This window comes from Ziziphus jujuba, chromosome 4 (genome assembly GCF_031755915.1).
Source record: "Ziziphus jujuba cultivar Dongzao chromosome 4, ASM3175591v1".
NCBI lineage: Eukaryota > Viridiplantae > Streptophyta > Magnoliopsida > Rosales > Rhamnaceae > Ziziphus > Ziziphus jujuba.
In genome coordinates, this window is record NC_083382.1 from 588,459 (window position 1) to 608,482 (window position 20,024).

Below are 20,024 nucleotides of genomic sequence, written 5' to 3' on the forward strand. Positions count from 1 at the left end.
CAACAGCATATTGAAAAGTTTAAAAAAAGCTGGAAGACATATGGTTGTACAATTATGTGCGATGGATGGACAGGACCAACTAAGCTATCCATATTGAATTTAATGGTCTATTGCAAAGGGTCATCAGTGTTTCTTAAGTCAGTTGATGCCTCAAATAAAATAAAAAACTATAAGTATATAAACAAACTTTTGGAGAATGTTATCAATGAAGTGGGCAAGAACAATGTTGTGCAAGTAGTCACGGATAATGGTTCTGCATTCTTAAAGGCTGGTAAGAAATTGATGACACAGTACAACTTGTATTGGACACCATGTACTGCGCATTATATTGATCTTATATTTAAGGATATTGGAAAGCATGAAAGTATTGCAAGGATCATTCAGCGTGCAAAAATGATAACCAATTATATTTATAATCATAATTGGTTACTTTCTTTAATGCAAGATATATGTAAAGGAGACATCGTTCGACTAGGAGCAATAAGGTTTGTAACAATCTATATTGCTTTAAATAGTCTTCTTAAAAAGAAAGCTTCTCTAAAACAAGTCTTTACAAGGGATGCATGGGCTGAGCATCAATTAAGTCGAACAAAAGCAGGTAAAGAAGTGAAGAAACTTATCCTTGATAATTATTTTTGGGATTCTGTTACTCACGTTGTTAATTTATATGGGTCATTATATAATATTTTGCAAATTATTAATGCTGAGTTCATACCTACGATGCCAATATTGTATGATTGTTTTCAAAAAATGAGACATGCAATCAATAACCAAAGAGGAATTCAGTGGGTTATGGGCATCATAAATGCTTGATGGGACAATACACTTTCTCATCCTCTCCATATGGCTGGTAATTTTATGTCAATTACTTATTATTAATTAATATTTTATCTTATAATTTATATATTAGATTTAATTTTATTATTATTTTGTAGCATATTTTCTAAATCCACGGTTCTAGTATAAAGAAGGAATTGGCACTGATTCAGATCTTGTACAAGCTGTTCATGATGTCTTTGCAGCATTATATCCAAATTCGGATCGTATATCTCAATTTGGAAATGAAGTAATATTTTGTTTATTATTTTTTTTAACTAACATAGTAATAACGTTTTTTATAATTTTTTCCACTTTTACATATAGATAATATGCTTTAGAGATGCACGAAAAGGGTTTAGTGATCGTGCAGCAATTGCCGCCTGAGCGGAAATGATACCTGGTATGTGCATTTCAATTACTTGTTATAAAAAAATGTGCTTAATATCAAAATTTTTATTAATATTTAAAAAAATTTTAAAATTTAATATATTTTGATTTATAATGTTGAAATATACAACTGAATGATGGACAATATATGGTAATAGTACCCCAACGCTCAGAAAATTGACAATGTGTATTTTGTCACAAACTGTATCATCATCCGCATGCGAGCATAATTGGAGCACCTTCACTTTAATACACACAAAACAACGAAATAAGCTCGCATATCAAAAACTTCAAAAATTGGTTTTTTGCTACTATAATATGAAATTGCGGATACGTGATATGGAATTAAAAAATCAACCGCAATTAGATTCTGATTATTTGGATCTTCTTGAAATTGGAGCTGATCCTGGTGAAGATGAAAATAATCCTATTATCCAATAAGTTAAGAATTCACACTTAGATGATGATGAAGGCAATCCAAATCCTCGAGTCGCAATGCATACTTCACAATTAAGGATAAATATTGAGAATGTTATTGCTGAAGAAGTTATGAGCAGTGATAGTGGAGAAAATTATTCGTTTGAAGTAGTGACAAGGCCTTCAACTAGACGATTTAGTCTTCGTGTATAAACATTTGGTAGTGGTTATTCTCAACCAAATGAATATGAGGATGAAGATGATGATGATGTTGTTGATCTTGATGATGATGATGATGATGATGATGATGATGACGACGGTGGTGGTGGTGGTGGTGGTGGTGGTGGTGGTGGTGGCAATAGAGGAGGAGGATATAATATAGGTGGAGGTGGGAGTGGAACATGCTATCGAGAACCAAGCCAACAACCATTAAGCCCATTTTCTGGTGAAGATCAATATACACATGCAACACAGGATTTTGATCATGGAGCTTGAATAGCAAGCACTGGTTCAAGAAAGCATTATGGCACTTCCATGATGAATCAACATGATGAAGATTATCTTTCTAACTCTTTGGATGCAATGAGTTTAAATACACAAGTTAATTCTCAATCTGGAAATTCTGAGATTCCAATTGTGTATCCAATTGGTCAAATGAGCTCACATAATCCTCACAGAGATTACGATATTGATATCTTCAATCATCCCATGTCTCAAAATGAATGTTATACTTCTCATTGGATAAATCCACATTATCCTCCACTTGGACAATTGGTTGGGATTGATAGAGAAAGATATACTTGGTACATCTATAATTACATGTAAAATTTCTCTAATATGATAAGTTGGAATGCCTATTATTATATACGTGAAACATCAATATATGATCATCAATTTGAAAAATCAAGGAATTCTTTTTCGTATTAATAATTTATTAAGAATTATATTTATAAATTTCTTGTATCTTACTATTATCTGTTAAATTTTCTATATTTTGGTGTGAATTAACTTTATATTTTATTCACTTATAAATAATTTGTTATATTTATAAAATATTTTATGATTATTGTATTCTAATTATTATATTTTTATATAATTTTATTATATTAATTATCTCATATATAAAAAATTATATTCTAAATTAAAAATTTATAACTTTCATAATTTTATCGATATTTCCATCGATATTGACATTTCTATTGATATTTTCATAAAATCATATTTTCGATTTTTCCATCAATATCAATATTTTTTTTACTAAATATATATAATTGATACCCAAAAAAAATATTATCTACTTCGAAGATTTAACCGTCCAAATAATAGCGATTATGGGACCACCTTAAGATTTTATTTAAATATCATAAAATATGGTGGAGCTGATTGGCTTTTTTTTTTCACCTTTTGAAAAAACAAAAAAAAAAAAATACATGCACATAAAAGCCTCTGCTCGCCTCCCAAACGGAAGAATGCTGTCAATCTCATCCGCACAAGTAACAGTAAAAAACTGTTTTTTTTTCCCCCCTTTTTCATACTTTTTTTTTTATTTTTTTTTAGTTTCCTTGACTCGTTGAATAGATACATTTGCCCCATCTCTCTCTAGCCCTCTGTGAAAAGCATCGATTTCTCCTTCGTTAAGCAATTTTTTTTTTTCTTTTTCTTCAACTTGATATTGCGATTTTGTTTCTTTTTATCTCCTTAGTTTTTCCATTTTCCTTTATTTATTTATTTTTTTAATTTCCCTAGCCTTCAATTCTAGTATCAATATTTTCTTTCTTTCTTTAACAGACATCTTTTTTTATTTTTGTGTTTCTTCATTTTATTTTTTTATGTATTATAACTTTAAAGTAATTTTTTTTTTTTTTTATGGTACTCATGGACGCCTATATATGCTAACAAAGGACAAAGGACAGAGTGATACAGTTATCTTTTCCCAAGACAAAAAGCTCTGTGTGTGTGTATTGTTGTCTTTTTCTTCAATTTCATAGAGAAGCACGTATCGAGAGAGAGATCGAGAGAGAGAGAGAGGACTGGCTCATCACGGTCTATACTCTGAATTCCCCTCAAGCGTGTGCCTTTTCGGAAAGCGAAAAAGAAATTCCTTTTTTTATTATTTTTTTCATTTTCTTTGTCATTTTGTTTCCTTTCCTATTTCTGTTTCTGTGGTGGAACTCTCCTTTTCTTTGTTTTTCTTTTTTCTTTTTTTTCTTTTATTTGTATTTTTTTTCAATTTTTGAATCTTATTAGTTTTTCTCTGAATCGAATTCCTAACCTTTCTTTTTTCTTTTTTCTTTTTTTTTTTACCCCGGTGGTTTTCCATTTCAATGAACAAGAAAGCAAAAGCGGAGCTGGGCTTTAATTAATACTTTCTTCAACTTGAATCTTCTTTACTGTTAAAAAGCAGAGTTCTTGTCCATGCGAAAGATTTTCCGATTTCTCTAAATTTTTTTTTTTTTATCTGTTCGTTAGTCGGAGGGAGGGAGTTCTTCGACGTCGTTTTGGAATCTGTGTTCCGTGGCAGAAATTGCCAAGCGTGGATATAAGCTGCGTATCCTTTTTCTTTTTTTCTGTTTTTTTTTTTTTTGGGTTCGTATTTAATTTTCTTGAAGTGCTAAGTTGAAGTTGAGCTATAGCAGTGCTGGATAACTTTCATGATGTGCCTTTATCTGTGGTTTTTTTTTTTTGGGTTATTATTATTAATTTTTTTCTATTTTTAGAAGATGATGAAGTCGATGCCCTGTTTGGTTACTGAGAAGATGTCGAAGTAAAAGAATAAAGTTAGGAAATTTTAAGTTTAGTCTAATAGGACAGAGTTAAAAAATTGATGGTCCAAGTAAATTCGGTTTGATTCGGGTCAATTAGAAATTTTAGTCTATTGTACAGAAACAAAAACAATAAATGGGTGTAAGACCCAGTTCGCATGCCAATTTATTGAAGTTGAGTTTGTATTAGTGTAATCATGTCTGTATTGATCAAGCTAAGTCCCTGTTCATTGTAATGTCCAATTTGACCATTTTTTCAAGTGTTAAAATAACGTAATTTGAGAAGAAAAAAAAGGGCATATTTGTATTTTCAACGGGGGCCCGAAAATTGGAACAGTACGTGGCATTCCGGCTTTTATATATAGCTATAGATACAAAATATTGCAAGTCACTGGGCCCATTGAATTTTTCAATTTAGACTTCAATTAATTTGAGTTTTAAATCCTCTAAATCATCATAAATTAGTACACTGCAATCTAAACTTAACATATACTTAAAAATATCAAACTTACTTATTTTTCACTTAAATCACATGAAAAAGTTAACTTTCTGAACCAGCTTTCTAACCATATAAGATAATAAGCATTTCGATATCTTAAAGCATTCAATTTCCAATTCTCCTCCAAGACTGAACAGTAGTAAAAACTATGCATATGCTCCAACTTCAAAAAATACTCGTATTAATCCACTAAATCAAATGCATTGAAATTGTATAGGGATTATCATCAATATCTTAAAAATATTCTCCAATTGAAATCATTCAAAAATTCCACCTATAGCTTTAGATAAGGTCAAAAACTTGACTGTTGTGTAGAAGTATAGCATCTTCAATATGGTACAGAATTAATTTTCAAATATTCAAAATTAATCTTCAAGGTTCTAAAATTCACATTCGGAATGGATACCCATAAACTTGGATCTATTTAAACTTCATAAATTATATTTCTCCATATTTTAGCTAAAAAGAATCCATTTTAATGTAAAAACTCCATCTTTTAATATTTTTAGAAAAATATGAAATCAATAATTTTATTCAAAATAAATGCAAATTATTATGAAAATAGTAAGGTTTAGTTTAATGTTATATTTATAATGTTTTGTATTTAATTTGATTATAAATTATTTTCGTAATTTATTATCAAAATAATGTATTACAATTATAAATGTTATATATTGCATGGATTTATAAAAACTGAAGTCTAAATAGAAAAATATCAGTATACAAAGTATGTGTGGGATTTAGTAGCAATTATCATCTATGATTGATTCAATTTTTTAAAGTTGATTTAAATTTTATCAAAACAAAATGTTCCACTTGCAATGCTGAAATATCTCTATACATTACCCCACAAAATTATTTTCTCAAAATACCCTTATATTTTCTCAACATATTGAAACCATTCTTTCAATTTTATTCTCTTCAACTCTCTCATTTACCAACCGCAGACGACTGCCAGCAGGATGCCCACCAGCCCCTCAAACTGTTACATATGTTTTTTTATTTTTTTTTTATTTTTTTTTTAAATGTTGAACCATCTATGTTTGTTAAAATACAGAAAAGGAAAACGCACTGGCGGCCACCCACCGGTGGCAAATCTGCCATCCCTTGGGCCTACGGGGCGATGGCCCCTTAATATATTTTACTTTTATTGGCACCAAACTACCCTTGGGCCTAATGGGCCATGGCCCTCTGCACTATTTATTTTTGTTTTTATCATATGTATATATTAATATATTTTAAGCATTTATTTAGTATTTTAGATATTTTGCCCCCGTAGTTTATTAGTTTCCATGATTATAACAGAGTTTGTAATTATCTATTAAATATCAGTAAAACTGAAACAGTTTGAAATAATAAATTAGTTATATATTGTCATTTAGATTAAGGTGAGCAAATCATGTATTTTATAATTAATTTCTTACTTTAAATTAAATTTTGTATAGGGTATAAGACTATATAAGTATTTTACCATCATATTGACAAATAAGAAAATACAAATTTATCACTTTTTTTACATGATTGCTAGCAACTTAGCATTTTATATTTTGCTAAAAAAAAAAAATATATATATATATATATATATAAAACCTTAGCATTTTATATATAGTTTTTTCAAGATATTTTCTCTTCCACTATATTTTTACTTATATCAATAAAATTAAATAATTTAATTTATGCTTGTTTTATTTATTTTCTAAAAAATAAGACATATATATGAAGAACATTTTATTTTTTAAAAATAATTTGATTTTAATTATTAACTTTTCTTAAAAAGAGTATTTTAAGTTTTACCCCACCCTTACATTTCTGGCTTCCTCTGTGCGACTAGCCATAAATACCAGCCTGACACATTTGCCTCGAGTGGTGGTTTTTTTTTACAAGAATAAATAAATAAGTAAATTCCGAAATTGAAAAAGGCCACCAAACAAAAAAAAAAAAAAAAAAAAAAAAAAAAAGGTAAAAATGTAATGATCGTCTGCGGAGTTTGCAAACAATGCTAGAGATAGTCACTAATTGGCCATTATGGTTCTTTGTCGTTGATGGCTCCAAATGGAGGGGAGGAGTTAACAATAAAAAGAAAAAGTAAAATAAAATTAGGGTTAGGCTAATGAAGAAAAAGTTATTTTTGGTAAACTCATTTAGATGAGAACTGTATATAGTTTTTCTTAAATTATGAAAAAAAAAAAAAACTGCTTAAATATTTTTTTTTTATAATATCTTACATGTTCCCTTCCATAAATTTTTTATTAAAATTTTTACTATATCAAAATTATATATAATTGATTTTTTTAGAACAATTTCCAATTTATGCTGGGAGATATAATGTGTGAACAATAAAAATATGGTCCACATTGATTAATCAATTTAATTTTACATATTAATCTTTTAAAAATATATATTTTTAATACTAAAAATTTAGTGTGGGAAAATTAACCCTTAAGAGTAAACATTTAAATCTCTATAAGATTATGTGTCTCATTTTTAGTATACATTAGTATGAAAAATTTTCTAGTACACAACGTATACCAAAGCGAAATCCATTCTAGTGCACATGATCAATAGTGAAGTGTCAGGTGTAGTATCGTATCCCAGTCATCTTCTGTTATATTGTAGCATCATTTAACCTCTGTTATCTTTTTTTTAGTTTATTTTTTTTTACTCCTCTTCCATCTTCATTTCATTCCATGTCATTTCTCCTTCTCCAAAAAGCTAAAATTCCTCTCGTGTTACATCTTCACGCTATTATCTTTATATTCTTTCATCCGCACTAATCTATAGGTAGAGGTTTCCAACATCTAGATCATCCTTGGCGAAATCTTATTTTCCACTATTTAGGGTTCAATTTCTACCCCTTTTTTCTTGATATTCCATTCTTTTTGTTAACATATAGAAATCCTTTAATATGGAATCATTTTGAGGTTCTACATTCTCAAAGACAAAATTCTTTGACAACTCCTCTACATGTCTAACAGTAAGTTAACATAGTTGAGGCTGTTATTGGTTAGAGAGAGAACAAAAAAATTTGAATATGCAAGAGGGATATTGAAAGATATTGAACGAGTCGAATGTGTCCTCTCTTGGATTAGTTGTGTGTAGAGAGAGAAAAAAAAAGTTTCTTATGCTTCTTCATTTATGGGTAAGGAAGCATTCATCCAACAAAGGATTTCTAGATATTGACAAAAAGAACAAATTCGCAAGCAAAAATGGGGAGAGAAGTGGATATGAGCATGCAAAAGGAATTAAAGACTCTACCAAGGGTGATGAGGGACCTCCATATTAGGTTTTTTTTTTTTTTTTTTTTTTTTTTTTTTTTTTTAAGATAAATAACCTCTATATTAGGTTGGTGTGATGAGAGGCGTTAATGGAGATCTCTAGTTTGTTAGGGAAAGGACGAGCTGAAGTGAAACAAATATGGGAGAGAAAAAGAAATACAAAATAAATAAAAGGGATAACAGAAGTTAAACGGTATTTATAGAATAATATAAGCTGATATGAATTTTTTTAAATGATTGGGATATGGTGCTGCACGTGGCATTTCACTATTGACCATGTGAATCAATATAGATTCCACCTTGATACTCATTGCATATTGAAAATTTTTTCACATTAGTATATCTCTTGTGATTAATTGTAAGATAATTCCTAAGAGAATATTTCTATATATACATATATATATATATATATATATACAATGTTCAATATATTAATATTTTTAATAAGTCATCCTAGTCATTGATTGAGTACATCAAGGGTGAATAAACATTAAGAAGTTATGATAATTATTTCACGATCTATTTAATATTAGATTTAACCATTCAATGAATAAAATGATATTTATCAAAAAATATCTTAGTACATGGAAATAACCTCTATATAAAAATATATTTGACAAATGATCTTGACCATTAGATGGGTCTAATCTATTGGTAAATAACTGTTAAATTTGAATGAGATTTTTTTTTTCGATGTCTAAATTAAAAGTTTTTGCATATATGCCCTCTCAATTATTAGGCTTTTGCACTTTGGTTCATTTTTTATTTTTTTTTTGATATTTTGGCCTAAAAATTCGATATTTTATAAATTTTTGTTCCTTAAATTATTTTTTGTTTTTTTAGTAATTTTGAGATATGGTGCACTTGCTACAACAATAAAACAATAAAATTATAAAATCAAACAATCCTAAAAGATCTTTCTATATTGCATCAAGTGCCCAAAAAACAATTTAACCAAAATACATAAAAATAGAAGTTTAAAGGTCAAAATACAAAAAATAAAAAAAATAAAAAAAATTCAGAGACTAAAGTGTGAAGGTTTTAGTAATGTAAAGCATATAGAGGCTAAGTACCCCTAAAATTACTAACTTTTTAAAATAATTAAATTTACTGACTTCGAAAAAGAAAAAAAAAAACAACTAGGATGATTTGTCAAAATATCTCAGTTCATGAATCATTTGAATCTTTTTTTTATTATTTTTTATTTTGGATAACATTGAACTCGTTACAACTGAGAAGAGAATATGAATTCAAAAATTGTGTTTGGATTTGGCTTTGTAAGTTTTAAGTTTAAAAATTTTAGATTTTAGTAAAAGGAGAAAGTATCGAAGAAATTTGATTTTCATAAATCAATTTTCAGATAATAATTTTTTTTGGAATTTTTTTTTATAATGTTTAATTAATAATAAAATAATATAAAATTTACAAATAATTAAATAAATTTATACATTAAAATTAAATAATAAAATTATATTTAAAAAAAAAGTAAAACTAAATTTTTTAAAAATTTTAGAATAATATATATTTAAGAGAATAATATATAGCTTATAAATAATTAAATAAATTTATGTAATAAATTAAATAATAAAATTATATTTAAAAAAATAAATAAAACTAATTTTTTCAAAAAATTTTAGATGACACGTATTTAAAAGAATTAATTTTTCATATTAGAATTTTTTTTTTGCTGGACCTTCCAAATTTTTTATTTTAAAAAATTATCTAAACAAAAAAAAAAATTTACATTTTTACTAACTTTATTATTATTTAAATATCCTTTTAGATTTTACTTGATGGATATTAAGTACTTAAAATTTTGAATTTTGGCCAATTCCTACTTGTGTAAAACAACCAAATGTTTTAGTAAAATCTCTTGAACATTTCAGAAAATAAAAATATTTACTTTTAAAATAAAATTGATTAAAATAATTTATCACTTATAACCTTTTTTTTTATTCTTTTACTAAATAATGCAATTCAACATAAATATTAAAATAAAAAATAATAGCAATTTACCAATTATTTTTGAAAAAAAATATTTTTAGTTATTTATATTTTAACAATTTAATTCGATTGGTTTGTTTGATTTTTGTTTTTTAAAATCCGTCCAATTCAAACCAAACGTATTATCAATTTAAAATTTTTAAATCAATATAATCAAATTATTATGAAACAATCGAATCAAATGGATTGTTTGAATTGGTTAGTTTGTTCAGTTAATAAGTTTTTTTATATACCATATCAAGATTTAAATTTTGAACATGAAAACGTATCATTAATAATTTCACTATTATTCGAATTTTTGAATATATGTTGAACCAATTGAGTTTATAGTATTAAATTTACGATATTATGCATTTATTTTTAGAGCTTATTACATATTTTATTTATTTATTTATTAGAATATTAATTTATTTTTCTTTATCGTCTTTTTCATCTGCAAATCTGATTACCAATAAAAGTACTAAAAACCCTATCTGCTGCCGCCTCTTTCTCAAACTCTCTCTCGGTCGGTCTGTCTTTTGTCTGACTTTCTGATCTATTCTCCTCCATTGTTTCACTGAAAGTGTTTGATTTTGAGTCTTGGCTAGCTCTCCATAAGGATAATTGGATTATATATATATATATGTATTGCTCCGATTATATTTAAAAAATTTCTTCAGTTGGAAAAAGATCTATGCCGTATTCCCCTCCAATCGCACCCACTCTCAGACTCCTCCCCGTATCTCTGCGGCCGGCGTCTCTAGCTCGCTTAACAGTTTCAGCCTACTGCCACGTAATTCTCTTACACTTTTTTATTTATTAATTAATTATTATTATTTTGGGCTTTGATTGTTTTGTAAACAGATTGAAATTTCAGATTTCATCATCTTTTCTCTCTAAACAGTAATTGTAATCTTTTGTCGATATATTTGTAGAACCCCAGAAGCTAAGATGTTGATTTTTTTTTTTTTCGCGTTATTTGCAGGCAAATTTAAAATGTATGATACATTTTTACATTGGGATTTTTTTATTTTTTTTATTTTTGTTTCCCTTTCTATGTGATTTGTCTAATACACATCAATTTTCCATGAGCTGGAAGCTTCAAATTGAAGTATGGTTGATTTTTTGTCGGAATATATTTTTAAGATTCCAATTAAAGTTCAAATTTCTTCTTCTTGTCGATTTTGCGATCAGATATCTGTTGGTTGGGTTGACTCGCGTAGTCCTGCATTTTTTGCCTGGTTCTATGTGCAGCTTATGCTGTTTTATTAACATATCCTGATGTGACCTCAAGTTTTGGTTTCTGACTGGGATTCTTTTTTTATTTTTTTTTATTTGTTAACAAATCAATTTTCCATAAGTTTTGACTTTGAAGCTTCAAATTGAAACATGGTTGGTTCTTTTTCTGAATGTATTTTAAAAGAGAGATTAAGGTTTTGTTCTTCTTGTTGAATTGCAATCTGATATCGGTTGGTTGGGTTGACTCGGGTAGTCTTCCACTTTTTGCCTCTTTCTTTGTGCAGCTTATGCTGTTTTATTGATATATCCATGAGCAAGCTTATATTTTTGTAGTTTTTAAACTTTATGTGTATCAGAAAATTGAGCTTCTCATTGATGGGTGACATCCCTTTTGGTCTTCTGAGATATATGAGTCGGGTCATTAGGTCATAATGGAGTTTTTAAGAGGCCTAGTTGAGTTTGAAAAGAGTGGTTCAAAGAATGCAGTAGTTATCTCCTAAATGAATACTACTTATATATTGTGTTAAAGTTTTCATTAGATTGGTTTTTAAGCTTTGAAATTATATCAGGTAGCGATGTGGTTAATGTGAATAAGGAAGTGCTTTTTCATTCTACAGATAGGAGTTTTTCAGAATATGTTCAAATTATGTTAGGGTCATTTTATCTTTGGTTGTAACTGAATATGGTTCATCTCCTATCTAATTCATTATAATTGGTCTACCTAAGCTTTGTTGAAAAACTGCATTAATTGTCTTAATCTGATTACTTTTGGTTAATACAACTATGCTTTTTTTTCTTTTATATGTTATATAGATAATATTTAGCTAAAGATTGTTGGACTTCCTCTGTAATGTTCAAAGTTTTTCTTTTTTTTTCCCCCCCTTTTCTCATTTTGTTTATCTCAGCAACTGACGTGATATAAATGCCAATGTACATAGTTAAATAATGGCTGTTGAGACTTCTGCTAAACCAAACCTGGTTAACGAGTACGATGATGATGATGGGCCTGTGATATTTAAAAGAAGTAATGCATCATCCAAACCAAACCAAGTAAACTCAGAAGTAAAGAAATCACCATTGCAAAGAAATGATATACAGTCTGGAAGGCAGATATCTGACGTTCATTCTCGCAATGGTTTAAACTCCAATTCTAAGGGTAAGCTGGTGTCATTTACCAAGGCATCACCCATAAAATCTCCTGCAGCCAGCCAAAAAGCTTCAACTTTGTCTGCAAAGACATCACCAGTGAGGTCACCAGTAAATGCTAATTCTAATAGTGACTCTGAGGATTCTGAAGATGATGATAAACCTTTAAGTGCCAGGCTCAAGGAAAACTCCAACCATGCCAACAAAGGGCTTGCAAAACCTAAACTAAGTCCTGGTTCATCACAACCAGCAGTGTCAAAGAATATTCTTGGACTACCTTCAGGAGACTCAGATGATGAACCTTTATCGTCTAGGTTTCAAATGAAGTCCAATGCAGGAACATCGGGCAGTAAGCTTTATGATGCTGATGAGAAGAAGCCTCTCGTGTCAAAAAATCAGCATAGTGGTTCCACACTGACCGATAAACAAAAGAAACCATTGGCCATCTTAAGTAAGAGACCTCTAGATAAAAACTATTCCTCAGATCAATCTTTGGTTAAAAAGCCAAAACTTGTTGGTTCACCAACAGTGGTAAAAAGTAAGCAGGTAACAGTCAAAGCAGAAACGAACACAGAGGACGATGACCATATTCCAATTTCCCTGAGAATGAAGAAGTCACCTGCATCAAATAACAAATTACCTACCACTAAAAAAGTGGTCACAAAAGCTGTTTCCTCCTCATCCAAGAAAATAACCAAGAAAAATAAAAAAGCAGCTAAAAATTCAAAATATTCAAAGTCTACTAAATTGCTACCTTCATCCGGTGATGGCCAGAAAAAATGGACTACCTTGGTTCACAATGGTGTTATTTTTCCACCACCATACGCACCTCATGGGGTAAAGATGCTCTATAATGGGAAGCCAGTTGAGTTGACTCCTGAACAAGAGGAGGTGGTTCTCTCTCAATTAGAAACTTAGTTCTTTGGTGTTATTTTATTTATTTATTTTTTTAAGGTCATTCTTTTAGTTATTGTACTTACCTGTCAAAGCTTTTATTTACAGGTTGCAACCATGTTTGCGGTGATGAAAGACACAGAGTATGTGCAGAAAAAAACATTTAGAGATAATTTTTGGAATGATTGGCGTAAGTTACTTGGGAAGAGCCATGTGATTCAGAAATTGGACTCCTGTGACTTTACCCCAATATATGACTGGTACCAAAATGAAAAGGAGAAGAAGAAGCAATTGAGTACAGAGGTTAGTTGATATTTCCCATATATTTTCTATCCTCTGGTGAAATTTTGCTTTTTCTTTATTTTCTACAATTTTTCTGATACATTTTTTGCCATAGTTAATGGGAAAAAACTATTATGTTAACAATAACACACTTGTCACTCTTGTAAATGGTCTGTTGTTGTTATTATTATTATTATTATTATTATGCTTTTGAGCTCTCCAAACATTTATTTCTGAACTGCAACTGTGAATTGTTGATAAGACTAAGATCATAAGTTTGTTGTTCACACTGTAATGTCATGGTTGAAAATGTTCCTTAATTCATTATCCATGGTGGTTCACTTATGAGCGGCGTGTAAATACTATTACTTGCTGCATGAATTATGTTATGGATCAAATCTCTACTATGTGTTTATTTTTTGAATTTTTGACTCAGACAGTGTGTTGATGCAGGAGAAGAAGGCCTTAAAGGAAGAGAAATTGAAACAAGAGGACAAGTATATGTGGGCTATTGTTGATGGTGTGAAAGAGAAGGTGGTTATCTTTACATCTAATTCTCTTAGGAGGAGGAGGATTTGTGGATATTTCCTTGTTTTTCATCCTCAATAGTATAGACTATTTTCCTTATTGTGCTGATCGAATGATTTAAAACAAGGGAATATATCATGATCCTCCTCTTGATGTTTGATATGATTATAGAAAGCAACCGTTGTTCTGAAAATTATTTTGTTGGTGTCTATGCTATATAACGTTGTCATTTGAAACAACTGTACATGGCAATAAGGGACATAATTGATGAATTTCAAAACTATAAAGGAACAAATCAACGACTATTATAACCACTGGTGCCAGGGAGATCAACAAAATTAGTCCACATAAATATTTTTATTTAGTTGAGTTCATATCTTTTCTTTGTTTGGCTTAACATTGTACTTGAAATAGTCTCAAGAGACTTCACATGTATACACACCTGAATGGGTGACAAATATCTTTCTAGTATGTAGCTGGGGCATTTTGCTATTAACTTTCATGTAAAGAAATTGTGTTTCCTTCTAATGTACAAATATATTCTAATCACTATTATGCCTTTTCAATGTATAATTTGTATTGAAGTTTCAAAATTGAGGTTTCTACTAAAATAACATTTTATGTATATATATATATATATATATAGAAATGCATTGATTGGATGGTGATAAATGGTTGTTGCCCACCGTACAGTGGGGGGCGTGGCCCAAGGTAGCATTTCTGTGTGTATATATATATATATATATTTTAGAATTGTGTTGATCGAATTTTATTTCTGTTTTCAATTAATGACCCCTGAGTTGTTGTTTCTCCTTATTCAACCAGTATGTTTGAAAGGTTAAAGATAGTGATGCAAAATCATGGTGTAGTGTAAATAAATGAATTGTAGGCCGCTAAATTATGGTTATTTAAACTGCTATCTGAGGTTAGAAATATGTGATGATTATTACTCAGTTTTTTTTATTGATCGCATAAGCAACAGTACCATTCTACTGAAGTGACGTAATTAACTAATTTTTTTATGGCGCATTTAGAGTGAGAAAGATATCACTTTTGCTAAGACTTTCACACTCAAGACTTTTTGTATAATTTACAATTGTTAATTTGATGATGCTATCTTGTGATGGGTTTGTGCTATTCTCAATTTCAGGTTGGAAACTTTAGAGTTGAACCACCTGGGTTATTCCGAGGTCGTGGCGAGCATCCGAAGGTTTGTTTAACTTGTTTCTATTTAATGAAATAATTTAGGTTTATTCATAATGTGATGGTTCAATGTACAGTGGTTTTGTGTTGAAGGTTTTGAAATAATTCTTTAACTTATTATGTATTTTTTTTTTTGATTGTGGTATCAGTCTGGAAAGCTGAAAAGGCGCATTCGTCCTCGTGATGTTACAATTAATATAGGAGTGGATGCTCCAATTCCAGAATGCCCTATCCCTGGTGAAAGGTTTTCTTCTTCATAATTTCATCGGAAATAAAATACAAGAATAGAAAAGAAAAAAGATATATATGTATTTTATGGGATATTTAGTCGTTGGTACGTCATTTTTTGATAGATGGAAGGAAGTACGGCATGACAATACTGTAACGTGGTTAGCATTCTGGAATGATCCAATCAATCCAAAAGAATTCAAATACGTGTTTCTGGCAGCTAGTAGTTCCTTGAAGGGTCAAAGTGATAAGGAGAAATATGAGAAAGCAAGGATGCTGAAGGTGCTTAGCCAGCAAGTTCTCCATAAGTTTTTTATAGCAATCGTATTGTTTTCTGATGATTCAGGAGTGGACCTTCTTATTGATAAACCTCTGCTATTTTGAGCACAGGAATACATAAAGAACATCAGGACTGCATACACAAAGGATTTTACAAGCAAAGATGTTTCAAAGCGACAAATAGCAGTTGCTACCTATCTTATTGATAAACTTGCTTTGAGGGCAGGCAATGAGAAGGTATAAACAGTGTGCAACTTATTTATCATTTGTAAAAATGAAAGAAAGAAAGAAAAAATGTACATGTAGCATATGCACATGTAAATGAATGGGCCTATATATGTAATTTTGCCATGGTGGGTTTGCATGCTTACTTTATGGTGGACATCTTATGTTTGAGACATATGATTCTGCAATTTTTTTCTACATCCCACCACATCTGGCAGGATGTGAGACACCCATAAGTGGGCAAGCTTATGTTTGTGTTGCTTATTTATTAAAAGGGTTTTGGATTTTGCATCTCAAGTATGACATGGTACAACAGTTTAGGCTCTCTGTAGTTCATACTTCTATTTATTTTGTTCTTGTATGATTATTAGTTGCATTGCTTGCGTTTACCCCCTTCTCTTTTTTTTTTTTTTTCCTCTTTTTTGTGTGTTTGTTTTATGGTGCCGATGGTTTCAGGCTACAATATGCACTCTTATTTGCTAGTAACTTAAGGCATTTTTGACATTATTGGTTGTCCTAATGCAGGATGATGATGAAGCTGATACTGTTGGTTGTTGCACATTGAAAGTAGAAAATGTAAAAGCAATTGCCCCAAACAAGTTGGAGGTACAATGGTATAAATTCGTTGAAATTTAAGAACTATGCCGGGCATTTCCTACTCAGGTTACGCCAGTATTGATTGGTTTTTTTTTTTTTTTTTTTTTTTTTTTTTTTGATGTTTGAAAAATTCAGTTTAACTTCCTTGGTAAAGATTCAATCAGATATGAAAATATTGTTGAAGTGGAGCTTCCTGTTTATAAAGCAATTATGCAGTTCCAGACTGGTGAGTATAGTTAATTATATATTTTACTTTTGGATATATCTTTTGATTCAGTGATCAAGGCATATTAGCATGTCTTTTCTATTTACTTCAGGAAAACAAGGCAATGATGATCTTTTTGACAAGCTGGATACAAGTAAACTTAATGCGCATCTAAAGGAACTCATGCCTGGCCTCACAGCAAAAGTTTTCCGTACTTATAATGCATCTATCACGTTGGATGATATGGTGAGGTCCTGGACTTGTGCTAGCTCTCTGTTTTCAGCATTTTATGCATGGTTCGAGTTTGTGTAATCTTGTTATATTCATGTATATTTCTTCCATAATGTGTTTGATCCAGCTTGTTATATATATATATATATATATACACACACATATATCCTGTAACTTTCATTTATTCTTTTGGGTTTGGCATGATGCCAGTTGAATAGGGGAACCAGAGATGGAGATGTTGCAGAAAAAATTATTGTTTATCAGCATGCTAACAAGGAGGTGATGACAGTTAATCTCTGGAAAAGTTTCACTGTATTCAAGTTCTTTTACCTCATGTATAAGTTTTTGGGGATTCCCATTGCAGGTCGCCATCATATGTAATCATCAGCGTACTATATCCAAATCTCACAGTGCTCAGATGACAAGGTTAATGGAGAAAATTAGTGAACTTCAGGTAATGGTTATATCTGTAACGTTAACAGAGATCTTAGGAGCTCATTAACTAAAAGAAAGAAAAATCCTTGGATCTCTCTGACCAAAAATTTTTTGGAGAATATTTCATGTCCTATGCATATGGGAACGCACATGTTGTTTCAATGTATTTCCCAGAACTGATATGATCAGTTTGCTTGTAGGGTGTCCTGAAAGAGCTGAAAACAGATCTGGATAGAGCAAAGAAAGGAAAGCCGCCATTAAAAGATGCTGATGGAAAGCGGAAGAGAAACTTAACCCCTGAAGCGTAATATATATATATTTATATATTTTATTTTTATTATTTTTCTTTAAACCCAATTTCACTGCTTGTGAGGATATGCAGTTTCATTATTATATATAATTTTATTTGGCACAGGTTAGAGAGGAAGATGGCTCAAACAACAGCAAAGATTGAGAAAATGGAAAGGGACATGAAGACCAAAGAGGATCTGAAAACAGTGGCATTAGGAACATCCAAAATTAACTACCTTGATCCTAGGATCACGGTTGCATGGTGCAAGCGACATGAAGTTCCTGTTGAGAAGGTGGGTTGCTATTGTACTTCGTTTTCATGTTGTATGAGATGGTTTAACATCTAAACCTTGGTAACTCCATGCCTTTGCAATGATGATGAGGTAACCGTAAGCTGTCATTGCACTTTAAGAAAGGGAAATAAAAAAGAAAGAAGGTCTAGCTGTTATTTTGTACACACTGGTTGTTGTTTTCTAGAAGCTGTTGGTAATTTTTGGGATTATCTATTGTTATTCTCGCAGATATTCAACAAATCTCTCCTAGCGAAGTTTGCCTGGGCAATGGATGTGGACCCTGACTTCAGATTCTGATGCTTGCTCAAATTCACGTCATTCGTGAAGAAAAACCCTGCCTCCTCTCCGTTGTTTAATTATAGATGTTAACAATTTTTTTTTTCCCCCTTAAATTGTTCCAGCGGAAAATTATTGTTGTATGTTCATCTAATCTAATCATGAGCAGAGCTGTTCACTACATTCTTCTTTTACTCTCAGTAGGAAGTACTAACAATTGTTATTTAAACTCGAACCTTTATAGTAATGGCTTAAATGTTTGAAATACATTGACTATGTTAAGATGGCATTTACAATGGTCTTTTGTTTTCTCCTGGTTTTTTCTTTACCATACATATGGAAACGTTATCCACCTCCTTGACCCTTAGTACTAAAACATCCGAGTAGTGGTACTGATCTGTGTTTGTTAGTTATTAACTGCAAGTGCAGTTTAGTTGACCAACCTAATATCATTCAATTTTTAATCCCCCTATTTTGGAATATATTCTATACTCCGGCTTGAAGTATTAATGTTTAGACAAATTGAATCGCCCTATACCTTTGTTTTGAATTGTCACAAATTATTATGTAAGAACATTTACTTTGTTTTCAGCCTTGCTATTTTGGGGCTATTATGTTATTTTGTTTCAAATCTAATTTTTGACTTAAAATCTTTGAATGCAATCCCAAAATCTATTTATCGTGTCATAAAAATAAAGTGCATGTAAATGACTGTGGAAGGCGGACCCATGTACGTTGTGAAAAAGTTTTTGTTGGTATATGAATTGTTTAAAATTCCTGAATGGATTCAATAAATAACTTTTGTGAACTTTTTATTCTTATTTTTATTTTATTTATGTTATTTCAAATATTAAAAATTTTATGAAAAAATTTTAGTTACACGGTCAAATTAAACTCTATACAATTTTATTATAAATTTATATTTTTATCCTTATTTAAAAGTATTATTAAAAATATTAACTAATTAAACATATTTATATTGAAAAGTATATAATTGAACATTTTAAATGTGTTCAAAAGTATATATCTAAATGTTTATAGAGATGAACATCTTAGATGTATTTAGAAGTATGCTATTAAATATTTAAAATACATTTAGAAATATGCGATTGAATATTTTCAAAAATAAACATCTCAAATATATTTAAAAATATATAATTAAGCATCACAAATGTATTTAGGAGTATACGATCCAATGTCCCTAAAGTCATTCATAATTTTAAAATGAATATTCCAATGAATATATTTTTCTATTGTTCAAAATTGTTTTAATCAAAATTTTTTTTTATAGAATTTCCATAAATATCAATTTTTTTAAAAAATATCACGAAAGGTTTTTGTAAAATGATATTTAACTTGTAAACAATTTATATATAAAAAATATATTTTTTGATATAAGTTAAAATAGTATAAATTATAAGTATTTTAAATATTAAAAATATTACATAAAATTATTTTTCATTTTTTATATATTTAAATAGTAACATGTATAAGGTAATATTGTATAATTTTGTTTTCTTAAATTATAAA

General features: G+C 29.7%; 1 protein-coding gene across 3 annotated transcripts; it reads left to right on the forward strand.

Moving 5' to 3' along the window:
- Window positions 1-10,589: 10,589 nt before the first annotated feature.
- On the forward strand, window positions 10,590-18,790 carry LOC107415811 (DNA topoisomerase 1 beta-like). Of its 3 annotated transcripts, none has more exons than XM_048471601.2 (16): window positions 10,590-10,935; window positions 12,287-13,418; window positions 13,530-13,724; window positions 14,157-14,237; window positions 15,382-15,441; window positions 15,584-15,678; window positions 15,788-15,944; window positions 16,053-16,178; window positions 16,692-16,772; window positions 16,899-16,989; window positions 17,081-17,214; window positions 17,410-17,478; window positions 17,564-17,653; window positions 17,835-17,938; window positions 18,050-18,218; window positions 18,447-18,790. In XM_048471601.2, exons 2-16 carry the CDS (start codon window positions 12,327-12,329, stop codon window positions 18,513-18,515), a joined length of 2,613 nt encoding a protein of 870 aa, XP_048327558.1. In that variant the 5' UTR covers window positions 10,590-10,935; window positions 12,287-12,326; the 3' UTR covers window positions 18,516-18,790. The 3 variants fall into 3 exon arrangements, with proteins under 3 accessions (XP_048327558.1, XP_048327556.1, XP_048327559.1); XM_048471599.2 differs by having other exon boundaries at window positions 10,591-10,935; window positions 12,320-13,418; XM_048471602.2 differs by lacking the exons at window positions 10,590-10,935; window positions 12,287-13,418; window positions 13,530-13,724; ... (2 more) ...; window positions 15,584-15,678; window positions 15,788-15,944 and having other exon boundaries at window positions 16,125-16,178; window positions 16,692-16,780.
- The last annotated feature ends 1,234 nt before the right edge of the window (window positions 18,791-20,024 follow it).

Bases quoted from the DNA above. Each gene is read 5' to 3' on its own strand.
- LOC107415811 (XM_048471601.2), top strand. From the start codon at position 12,327: ATGGCTGTTGAGACTTCTGCTAAACCAAACCTGGTTAACGAGTACGAT. The intron at 14,238-15,381 runs GTGGTTATCTTT...TCTCAATTTCAG, and splicing joins TTGATGGTGTGAAAGAGAAG to GTTGGAAACTTTAGAGTTGA. The intron at 16,773-16,898 runs GTACAATGGTAT...TGAAAAATTCAG, and splicing joins TTGCCCCAAACAAGTTGGAG to TTTAACTTCCTTGGTAAAGA.